The sequence below is a fragment of the Camelus bactrianus genome, chromosome 8, assembly GCF_048773025.1.
Source record: "Camelus bactrianus isolate YW-2024 breed Bactrian camel chromosome 8, ASM4877302v1, whole genome shotgun sequence".
Lineage (NCBI taxonomy): Eukaryota > Metazoa > Chordata > Mammalia > Artiodactyla > Camelidae > Camelus > Camelus bactrianus.
The window spans coordinates 45,430,139-45,443,213 of NC_133546.1; the positions used below are offsets into that span (position 1 = coordinate 45,430,139).

General features: G+C 31.7%; 1 protein-coding gene across 8 annotated transcripts in view; it reads right to left on the reverse strand.

Moving 5' to 3' along the window:
• AFG1L (AFG1 like ATPase) overlaps window positions 1-13,075 on the reverse strand; it is a 202,560-nt gene that overhangs the window by 94,366 nt on the left and 95,119 nt on the right. For all 8 annotated transcript variants that reach the window (XM_074368540.1, XM_010965390.3, XM_074368543.1 and 5 more), the window contains one exon: window positions 11,809-11,867. In XM_074368540.1, the coding sequence (XP_074224641.1) occupies window positions 11,809-11,867 (59 nt within the window). The remainder of the gene's footprint in view (window positions 1-11,808; window positions 11,868-13,075) is intronic.

The window sequence follows — 13,075 nt, forward strand, 5'->3', positions numbered from 1 at the left end:
TCCTCACATCTCTTCATGGTTGGAATCATAGTAACATCCTCTCTTAGAGAAGCTTCTCCTCATGCTTTCTTTTCATGATCTAAATGAAATGTTTATTGGATTAAAGTTCTCTGCAGACCTCCATGGTGGCCTATGACGAAGAGCTTAAAAGTTCTATTAATTGGCTTGAGTTTTCAGGAAAGGGAAAGGGAGAATTTTATTTCACATTACATCACTAGCCAAGAAAATCGCCACTTGTAATTAATTTATCTCATGAGTCAAAGAAACAACTAATTCATATTTAAGACACTTCCCTTAAACCATTTCTTGTAATCTAACCAGAAATAGCTATTTATTATTCTAAGAGAAGAGAATTCCAGACCTAAACAGTACATGTCTTACATATAAGCAATAAATAGCTTGCTGTATTTCAGTTTGATATAAAAATGTAGTTGTATATTTTATATATAACTATATAAATATAACTATATAATTTATATATTTCATGGGAAATCTTTATTCTCATTTCATATATATTTATAGAAAATATTATTTTAAAAGGCATATACCCCAAATTACTTTTCCATAGGCAGGCCATGACTAAAAGAAGGTGTACATTCTGCTATGAAGATGAACAAAAATTACATTTTAAATCCACATCACAATTTTTATTCCAGATGTTTATTCATTTTGAGGACACATCACAAAACTATCACAAATAAAGTTTAATGCCTGTACTTTGGCCAATTTTTTAAACTGTATTTTCTCAAACATATACAAAATAGGTTATTTATGAAAATAAGTAGATTTACTTAAATCTACCCTAATACTTGATAACTATAGGAATGCTCTGCAAGTCAAATAATAATTATTATATCTTAAAATATTAAATACTAAAATTCAAATGAACAGTTTAGTGGTCTGTGAGGAAAATCAAAACTCTTTTCAATTCAGGAGTTCAGCTTACTATTTTTGTTCTTTTGTTTCTTTCAATCTTAAGTATTAAAAAACCAACTCATAAGTAAAGACAGTATCACACTAACAAAGGGTTAATCCTTGCTAGGCTTACTCAGGTGACAACATAGCAGAGGTCAGTGGGGCTGACACTGACCTCAAAGGCTGATTCTGATTATTTAGCCCTGTGAAAACTCTAGTATTCAAAGTTATAATGAACAAACTGACAAGTTAACTTCACCAATGAAATGAAAATTGTGGCAGGGAGAAATGGCAAATATACTTATAAATCCTAATGCAGGTGGCTGGACAAAGGCTGAACATTGAAGCATTTTATATAAGGGTTATACACAATTTTGCTAAATTTATAACTAGAGATCATACCATGGGAATATTCTCAAGAGTTCAATATAGGTAAAAGATTTCTCGGAAAAAATTCCTTAGGAAACAAAAACACAAAGGCTAATAATAGCTCAATTTATTTTTTTAAGTTTTAGATAAAGGATGCAAAACAACTGAGAAACATTAACAACCAAGTAGAAGAAAGGAAGCTATTACTTGAACATTAAACAAACTATTATAAAAAATAGTAATAGTAACAAAACTGTTACTGCCTTAGATTACAAAGTATTTTTATTGCATATTTAAACTGAACAAATGTTAAGCCAAATCAGATTATGATGCTTTCCAAATGGGCAACTCTTAACTAGGATAAAGAAAATTCATATTTATAAGTGTTAATGCTAGTATATTATTTTTCTCTAATTTCATCAACTGACATGCATCAAAGAGAAAATTATACTATAGAATGCATTGTTGGTTATTTTTGACCAGTCTGACAGCTATCATTTCAGTAATCTATTAATTGTCTATCTATTATCTATTATTCTATCTATTAGTAATCTATCTAACTCAATGTTAAACAGAAATAAAAAATTTAAGAAAGAATTAATTTGCTGTAATGTTAGTGTCAGTAAGAGTGAAAATGTTACATTACTAATAATAGAACCTATAGTGGCAGAAACACTGCATACAATATTGCACAGGAAAATTTCCCACTGGGGTATAATTTCAGATTTGTTCATACTGTTAAACTGAATAAGAAAATCATAAAAAGAAAGCTAATGAAATTTACATGGAGGGGTTTTTTTAACCCTAAAAATTATGAATAGAATTTATCTCTTTCAGGGCTCATTACAGAATGAATCAAACAAAATGGCTGATGCAGCTGTAAGTGAAGGAGTGAACAGATTTTTACCCAAATATAAAACACCCTCCATAATATCACGAATTACTAGATTTAACCAAATGAGTAGAGTAATCCATTTATCAAGAAGACCAATAATAGTACTGCAGTTTAAATTAACCTAACAATCTATCCTGATCAAAATATCAATTGGTCTTCTTTTCCTATTAAGTACAATAATTTTAAATGTTTAAATAATGCAGTGAGATTATGTTCACAAGTATTAGTCAATGCATGAACATTTAAGAAGTTATTCTTTTTAAATGTATACAACTGAAGACATTCTAAGAAGGTTGATCCTGACAAAGCTAGTATTTTTCAAGTTACCAAATTATCTGAAATTGATACAGGACCACCCTCTTGCCTTTAGTTCACCAATGTTTCTCCCTACAATCAACCATTTATCCAGCAAGCTCTTCAAATGTTACTTTCTCCAAGACCTACTAATGAATCTATACTGACACATGATTTCCATCACATAAAACACGTCATAGTTTACAGAAAACAAGTGATATTTACATGTTATTTTAAACAGTTGTTTGTCTCTCTGTCTTTTGTATGTTGTATAGATTAGGGGTAAGAAAACTTTTTCTGTAAAGAGTCAGTAAATATTTCAGGCTCTAAAAACCATATTCTCTGCCACAGCTACTCAATTCTGCAACTGTAGTGTGAAAATAGACACAGACAATACATAAACAAATGAACATGAAGTTTTTCAATAAAACTTTATTTACAAAAACAGATCTGACAGGCCAGATTTGGCCACTGACTGTAGTTTATTAACCCCTGGTATAGATGATCACAGTCTATCTTAAAACACTGCAGTGCAGAGAGTGAAACAAATGTAGTTAATTTTATAAATTGGTGCTATGTAGATACCAACAAATGCTTTCACAACTCTATCTTTTCATGTGCTTTCCAAGAAATTACCTAAGATTTACTAAAATCACAACAAAGATTCTTCAAGAATAAATCAGCAAAATCAGGACATTATGTCATATGAAGTTTCAAGTTTAAATTAGGCACAATAATCATAATAACTAATCATCTTTTCATATAAATAAGGGAATGTTAACTATCAAAAAAATTTTTATTTACATACAATACAAAACATATTCTGCTTTTATTTGGCGGGGGGAGATCTGAGTTTTAAATAAATCTCTAAGCCTCGAGTAAACAGACTAGTAATAGTTATTATTTTATGAAAATCTCAATGGGCTAAGTACTAATCACAAAATTTTGTCTATAATTCCAATGTTTCTGTCTTTCCACTATGCTTTTCCCTCCATGATGAATGCCCTTTTTCACATTGCCTGGTAACTTTCATTTGTCATTTAGGTCTTAATTTAAGCATAATCTGCTCTTTGGAAATACTCCAGACATGCGCCATCTCCTCTATTCAGACTGCTGGTGTGGGTTAGGCCCCTTTTCTATACTTTTGCATTCTGTAGTTATCTCAATTATAGAAGTTTACAACATGTGATACAAAAAAAAAATTTATTTTCTGATCTACAGACCAGAATAAGACACTATTTAATCAGATTCAATGACCACCACCAATGTTTTCTTAACATAGTATCTCCATTAATAAATTATTAATTTTGAGTGGTAATGCAAATCTTAAAGTAGTTTGTTCAGGAAGCTTCATGAGGACTATAATTCCTAAGTTACTATATATTCAAAAATGCGTATATGCGGGTTTAGATTTTTGTAACAGCCTGCTGACAAGAGGGAATATCTTTTTTTTTTTTTAATATAATAAAAACTATTCTATTCTAGTACCTACTTGTGCTGGACAAGTCTCAGTCCAGCTTGATTTTTTTTTCCCCATTGATTCTTCTATGTAATTGTAGGATTCTCTTTTTACCCTTGAAGTTTAGTTATGCACCAAAAAAACACATTATTCTTCTATTTTACCTTTATGTTTTCTTTTTAGAAATATGAATTATGTGAACATTTCATCTCTGTTGTCTACTTTCCATACCCAGCACCTTCTCTGTAATAGTTTTTATCTATGATTGTTCTAGCTTCAGTTTCTGTGATTTTTTTTTCTAAGTCTGGTATCTTCATCGCTGATTTTATTTTCAGCAGTGTTTATTTTTTCATTTACTTTTTCTACAATGCTTTTCACTGTTTTAATGGGTCTGCCCTCAGGCTGTTTTTTTTAGCTCTGCAAGCTCATTTTTCATCTAATCTTAAAGTTTTTTAATCTCTGATCTCTTATTTCATTGGTACAATAACTTCTTTCTTTTAAAATATAGCAAAGTTTTAACTGAAAAAGTGTCCCGTTTCCTGAGGTAATTCTTCCAAAACATATTCTTCACATGTTTTGACTTGTCAGTTCATATCTGCCTCTCCCGTCTGCTCCTGCTGCTTCTGTCTAGTGTCTGCCATTCCATTTCTTTCAGTAATAGTCTCTATACATAGGACCCATGTTCAGTCTATTTTGCTTTTTGCTGATTTCTCAATTTTGAATATGGGTGGTTTTATCCAGGTCTGCTGGTTTTCTAAGAAGGGTGGGCAAAAATTTACCTGCTAAAAACGGTTTTTATTATAAAAGTAATACAAGATCATTCCAGAAATCTTTGAAAGGTCCAGAAGAGATAATTTAAATAATCTATAATCTTATTATTCAGAAATAAGTTCTATTTACATTCTGGGATATTTATTTCCAGTATTTTCCATGCATGAATATTACTTCCATGGTTGAGAAAATAATAAGATATACTCTTGCATCATATTTTTTTAATTCCCATTATCTGTGAGCATTATTCTACATTATCAAAAGCTTTTTGAAAATCTCATTCTAAATAACTATACTATATCCCTTCATGTGACTGTACTGTCATTTACTTAACAAGTCCTTTAAACATGAGAGAGAAAGATGTGCCCATCACTGTTTTTTTCTACAGTTATCTAATTTGTATTTTTGTATCTATGGTAAAATATGGCTCTGAGTTCCTAAACTATAAAAAAAAAATCCTGCATTATTCTTTTTTACAATTAAAAACTAAGAAAGAGACTAATGTTTTTATCCAAGGCAGAGCAGTTGAAAGTCAATTTTACCCTCCTGCCGAAAGTCACTAAAACACTGGACAAATCATGTGAAGCATCTGATGGCAGACACAACAAAATGGGTAGCAAAGGACAGCAATTCCTGAGTTGTAGGAAATCAATCAAGCAAGCAAGCATTACATTTCCCCTGACTTTCTATCTAGAGGCAATTTCTAGACTTCAGCACAGCAGTCTAAATGAGTTGAGGAGACAACGATCAGGGTTTTGGGAAGCTGAAGCAGTTAGAATTTGCATGTGGACTTCAATACAGGAGAACGGTACGCAGAGAAAGAGTTCCAGATAATCTACACAGGAAATGTCTGTAACCTTAAGCTAAATATTAAATTGCAGGTGCATATGGTGAAACTTGACAAGACTGGGCAAAGAACAATCCAAACAAAGCTGGGAGATACAAGCATTTTGAACAGCCAGAGTAGAGAGACTTCAGTGAGTACTAAGGGAGGATTCAGTAGGGAACTTAGCAGAGTCACATGTAGAAGAAGAGCCAAAATAATCCTAAAGGTTATGCTAGACACACTAACAAACTTTAAAAACAAGCCTCAGAAGGATCAAGCTGATCTGCAAGAAACTTAACCACTTGCAGAAATAAAAGTCAGTAGCCTTAAAGGAAGTAACAGAGACACAGTATAATAATCACAACCTCCAGCACCCCATCACAAATTACTAAACTTGCAAAGAAGCAGGAAAATAGGACCCACAACCAGGGGAAAAAAATCAGACCCCCAGAAATGACAGAGATGATGGAATAAGCAGATAAGAACTTTTAATAAATTGACTTCTGCTTCTAGGAAGACAGAGTAGATGTACTTTTCCTTTTTCCTCTTGCTATATAAAATTTAAAATCCTGGACATCTGATATAAAACAAACATAAGAAAACACTGAAAAGTGGAAAGAAAGAAAAGAAAGAAAAGGAAGGAAGGAAGGAAGAAAGGAAGGAAGAAAGAAAGAAAGGAAGAAAGGAAGGAAGGAAGAAAGAAAGAAAGAAAGGAAGGAAGTATGGGAAGGAAGGAAGGAAGGAAGAAAAGAAAGAAGAAAGAAAGAAAGAAAGAAAGAAAGAAAGAAAGAAAGAAAGAAAGAAAGAAAGAAAGAAAGAAAGAAAGAAAGAAAGAAAGAAAGGAAGGAAGGAAACGAAAGGGAAAGGAAAGGAAAGGAAAGGAAAGGAAAGGAAAGGAAAGGAAAGGAAAGGAAAGGAAAGGAAAGAAAAAAGAGAAGGAAAGAGAAGGAAAGAAACGGAGGGAGGGAGGGAGGGAGGGAGAGAGAAAGAAAAACAGCAAGAAACCTCAAGACCTAAAGAGCAACAGAATAGTGAGTTCTCTGGTTTTCTTTTCGATGCATATATCTCAAACAGGGAGCTGAAGAAGCCAGCAAGTCAGGAATCCCAATGGACAACAAAAGCCTGCTCTCTTCAGCCAAAGGACTAGGAAAATGGTAGGATAACAAGAGAGAAAACTTTAAGACAATAACTGTTCTACTGCAGCAAACACTACACAAAACTGTGGTACCACCTCCTCTCATTCTAGAAAATAATGAAGAGAGCCTAGAATTACACTCTCAGAAGAATGTGATGAGGCAACTCAACACTCCTGACAGATTAACGTTAAAGAAGGCCAAGTAGGGAGCTGGAACTTTCCTCCCTTGCCAGCCAATAATGCCAATCCTCCCTACCCCCATGATGTCAGTGGAAATGGGAACCCCTCCACCAGCAGTAACCTAGAGAACCCTTGCCTCAGGTGTCAATAGGCTGAATAGGGAACCTAGACTTTCACCTACATCTGGTCACTACTAGTAGTACTGTTACTACCGCAAGTACTACCACAAGGCAGTGTCTCTGCTCCTACCAGAACAGTGTCAAAAATAGCCAGTTAAAACAGAAAGTTTAAATAAGATCCACAAAGAAGATATACATGTGGCCAAGAAGCACAGGAAAAGATGCTCAATATCACTAATCATTTGAGAAATGCAAATCAAAACACAATGAGATACCACCTCACACCCATTAGGATGACTATGATTTTTTTTAAGCAGAAAATAGTAAGTGTTGGAGAGGTTATAGAGACACTGGAACCCTTGTTCATTACTAGTGGGAATGTAAAGTGGTACAGCTATTATGGAAAACAGTATGGCAGTTCCTCAAAAAATTAAACATATAATTACCATATGATCCAGCAATTCCATTCCTCAGTATATACACAAAGAACTGAAAGCAGGGACTCAGATATTTGTACACAAATGTTCACAGCAGCATTACTTACAATAGCTAAAAGGTAGAAACAACCAAAATGTCCATCAGCTGATGAATGGATAAACAAAATTGGTATACACATATAATGGGATATTAGCCTTAAAGAGGAATGGAATTCAAACACTTGCTACAGCATGGGTGAACCTTGAAGTCACTACGGTAAATGAAACAGGCCAGACGGAAAAGGACAAATATTACATAATTCTATTTACTTAAGGCTTCTAGAAATGACAAATTCATAAGGACAGAAAGGAGAATGGTGGTTACCAGGATCTGGGAGAGGGGAAGAATAGGGAAGTGATTATTTAAAGAGTACAGAATTTCAGTTGGGAAGATGAAAAAGCTCTGGAGATGGATGGTGGTGATGGTTGCACAACAAAGTGGATGTACTTAATGCCACTGAACTGTATATTTAAACTAGTTAAAATGATAAATTATATGTTACATATATTTTACCACAGTAAAATACTGGTTAAAAAAATAAGATCCAAAGTCTTGTGATGAATTATGAAAACATCGAAGTTTCAGTTGAAAATCCCTCATACCAAAAACCACAAAGACCTCAAACTGAATGTAAAAAGACAATCAACACATGCCAACAATCAATAAATGACAGAGATGTTAAAATTATCTGATAAAGATTTGAAAGCAGATGTGACAAAAATGCTTCAACAGGAAATTACAGCTATGCTTGAAACAAAGGAGTATCACTACCTCATGATAAAAAAATACTTTAAAAAATTCCATTTACAAGCAATATTTAGTCATTTTAAATCTGTATGCAATGTATAACATAGCCTCCAAAAATGTAAGATCAATGACAGAATTATAAGAGAAATGGACAAATTCACAATCATAATGGGAGATGTTTTCCATAAGCTTTCCAATAACTGATAGGAAAAATACATAAGAATAAAGATTTGAACAGCATAATTAACTAACCTAACTTAATGAGTGTTATACATATCACACAATAACTGGAGAGTACTCATTACTTTTAAGAATGCTGTGAATATTTACAAAAATTATCCACATATTGGACCATAAAGCAAGTTTCAACAAATCTGAAAAAACTTAAGTCACAAAGAGCACATTTCTCTGACCACAATGCAATTAAACATTTATTAAGAAAACAGTAACAAAAGAATAACTAGAAAATTCTCATGTGTTTGGAAATTAAGAAACATACTTCTAGATGATTCATGGGTTAAAGAAGAAATCACAATGGAAATTAGAAAATACTTTGAACTTAAGAGTGGAAATACTAAATATCAAAACTTCATGGATACAGTTATTTAGAGGGAAATAAATAGCCTTAAATGCATTTAGGAAAGAAGGTTAAAATGAGATAAAAATTAATTTCAGAAAAATTTAAAAAGAATAGCAAAATAAACTCAGAAATAACATATGAGAGCAAAATAGGAACCTCCCTACTTATAATGGCAGTAAAAATTTATATGTAAGAGTTTGGGTTTTTTGTTTTGTTTTCCTTTGCTTTTTACAAAGTGTTCCTAGAGGAAATGTACCTGATCATTTTGTATATCCTTTCTGGTTCTGTGGCTTTTTTAACCCTTCCTTTTTAAATAAATTGTGGTAAAATATACATAACAAAAAATCTATCATTTTAACCACTTGTAAGTGTACAACTCAATGGCATTAAGTACATTCACAAAGTTATGCAACCATCACCATTCCAGAACTCTTCATCATCCTAAACAGAGACTCCACACCCATGAAACTATAACTCCCCACTCCTCTCTCCTCCCAGGCCCTGGTAACCTCTATTTACTTTCTTTCTCTATGAATTTACCTTTCCTAGGTACCACATATAAGTGGAATCATATAATATTTGTCCTTTTGTGTCTGGCTTATCTCACCTAACATGCTTTCTAGGTTCATTCATAATGTATCATGTCAGAATTTCATTTCTTTTTATGGCAGAACAATATTTCATTATATAAATATGTCACATTTTGGTTATTCATCTGTTGATGGACCTTTGACATTTAACAGCATATTAATCCTCATCATCATTCCTACTATCTTATGAAAATACTATTTACTAATAGCTTTTTTTGAAAGACTTCAAGCAACAAATCACAAATTCTTGGGGTGAATTTCAAACCTGTTATCACATGGTTTATAAAAGAAAACATAAAGGAGAAAATGGATTTTACACTGTACTTTTCCCCAAAATAAATTTCTATCTTATTTATAATCTCTTTTTATTAAACTAAGAGTCTCTATTTGTTTTATTGGTTTTGGGGAGGAGGGGCAAAGATTAAGTGTATTTATTTGTTTTTAATGGAAGTTCTAGGGATGGAACCTAGAACATCATGCATGCTAAACATGTGCTCTACCACTGAGCTATAACCTCCCCCGTCTATTTGTTTGAAGACTGACTTCTACTATACATGTCTCTCATCTGGGCCAAAATGAAAGAGCAATGCTAGCATGTATGAACAGGCAAAATGGCATTTAAATTAATATGAAATAACCTTGCCTTACAAGGGAAACTTCATATGCCCACCAAAAAAGCTCCAGGGAAACCAGCTCTAGCGAACATTTCATGAGGATGTTTTGTAACATATGAAAAGTCTTTTGAATAAACGAGACATTTTAGACCTTTTCTCATCCAGTCTGGTATTTAGTATCCTGCAAATTTCAGTTCATGTTTAATTTCAGATTGTGTGTTATTTATCTCAGTTCTTATTCAATTTTCAAATTCAGATTATTTCTCTCTTTGGTTTTCCTTCCTTAAAAAAAAAAAAATCCTTAAGGGTGGGAAAGGGAAAAGAAATTAAATTCAATCTGGCCAATTCAGTTGCCTATTAGTAATGCTATTATATGTTAAAGTATGACTAAGTACTGACCCAAAAAGAAGGTTTGGGGTTAAAATAAAGTACAGCTACAAAGTTCCCTGAGAACCTTTTAACTTGTTTCATTCTGTGAGCCTTATCTCTTTACATTCTGTGTATTTTATGCTATATAAAGATACTATTTTTAGCACCTATTTTTCTTAGCTTCCCTGTTTGTATTTTGGTATCTACATATACCACATCACTTTGGATTCCAGGCATGGAGAAAACACTGCAAGTCCACCTTCTCCTCAAATGCAAAACATGAATACAAAAGGGAAAAAATTACTAACAGCATAAATCTTCAAAAAATACTTTTTCCTAAATCTATAAATATCTCAGAGAAATTAAAATCCTCCAAGAACCTAAAATTGGTCATGGAAACAGATGTTTGGATTCTCCTAAGTATAGCACAGGGAATAAAGTTTGGTATCAACAATTATTCCAACTGAAGTATATTTCAAAAAGGTTGTCTGACTGTATCTTTAGACTATCTGAAGAGAAACTGTTTTTACTCTCCCTCCTGGGAAGAATTTTTGAGGTTTAAGGTATTTTTAAAAAAAATACAACTTTATCCTTCAGATACATTGTTATGAACAGGGAAAAATTATGTACCTTAAAGTAACAGGAATTTTATATTTTGGCACATATGTTCCTTTTTGGTACTTTATTACATTTTGCTTCATGTTATAGGTGTTTGCGTACATACTATATGCCCAACCAGATTATAAATGACTTACAAGAAACATGGCATATTTATAACTATATTTTCCATTATGCCTAATATAGCACTTTGCACATAGTAGGTTCCCAATAAATACTAGTAGAATGTAGAATTATTGAATAATCATGTAAAAAAAATTACTAAAATTAACAGTGAAAAAGGAGGCTACTTTATTCTTAATCATATTGTAATGAAGACTATTTTAAACTCTATGCAGTGATGATACACACAAATATTAAAACTATTTATGTGCCCCAACTTGACATAATTTCATGATAACTTGATGGCAATCACATTTAAATATATTAGAATATTTTTGTAATAATGCTACTCCAGAATAGCAACTTTAATAGCTGGGAAAACATGTTAATGGCCATTAACCTGAAGGAAACAGGGAACATTAAACATTTTTTCAGAAATCAATGTATAAGTTTAAACATTCCACTATAATATTTATGAGCAAACCTCAAATTAAAATTTATAAAATGCAAACTATCAAATGTTTCAGCCAGATAATAATTTAGACTATGTTTTGTAATTTTTTTCTGTGTACACATTGATGAATACTACATAAAAAAGATTCTTTTCTCCTTTAGTGTCTCTGACTATTATTATCAAATCCCAACATAAATTCTACTTGAATTCAAGACCATGGCAATCCTATAAAAGCCCTTGATTATCAATCAATACGATATTAATCAGTGAACATAAGCAAGTGATTTTCCTTACCTTCAGGACAGCTATGAATGGTACAAAGTTAGCTCTTTGGAGTCCATTTTTATAGAGATCTGAAAGAAAAAATTAGTATTAGCTTTTTATTTAACCTAAATTATAATGTTAGCTTCTATTTTAGCCCAGCAAATAATGCTTTCTACTCATGAAAAAGATAAAGAAGCAGAAGAGAAGAAAAATAGTCAAAACTGATATCTATTCTGGTACCACACAAAACTTATTATATTCTTAATAAGAGAAAAAATTAATAATCACAGAAAGAATATCAAAAGGTACTCAATCAAATTAACTTTAAACCATAACAAAAAGCAAGAAAAGAATTTGGAAGATATCACAAATGGGCCTAAACCAATAACTCAACATAAGAAGATGACATATTTAAAAGCACTTAATATTAGAATGTATAGATTCTACTGGGAAGCAAATTATATGCCCCTTGTCTCAATGTATAATAAAAGTTCTTAGTTTAGAAAATTTTGTAGTAAAATTAAGCCTTTTAAGAAGACACAGCAATACACAAAACTGTGCATGTATTTATATATGTGGCATTAAGGTCACTTTATTTTACAGAAACACCCTAAAACTTAGAACTCTATTCTCAATAGATTATAAATTTAATGCAACTATACATCATAAACAGATAGTTTTTATTGCCTTAGACTGGTTTTACATATATATATATATATATATATATATATATATATATATATGCGCATGCCATGGTGTATATATGTTCATATATACACATAAATATACATATAGTTAAGAACAAACAAGGGGAAAGGGGAAATAAATTTTAAGTTTTACACATTTTTCTTTAAAAATGGAGACAGAATATTTCTGAAGAAGTTAAAATTTTATTGCATTTAAAACATCCTTTTTAAAAGTCCACTCTATAATAAAGTAATGAGATTTAAAAAATAAAAAAGTATAAAAATGTGAACCGTAAAAAGTTTTCTCAATTATAAAAATACATGTTAGCTTGTGTCTCAATTTTTCTTTTTAAGTATTGTGTTATGGAATCTATATTTTCTTGTTTAGAGAAAACTTGATCACTAAGATTTCAACTGCCACATTTACTTATGGAAATAAAATATGGTCATTAGGAAACATTTATTCTCTTTAGAAAAATATTCATCATAACATCATTATGGAGAAGAAAGTATTTGCATAAGCTCTTTGGTTAATTAAGGACTACAGGCTTTAAATTCAGTTATATTTAAAATTTTTATTTAGGGATATTATAAAAGGTCAGATAATGCTA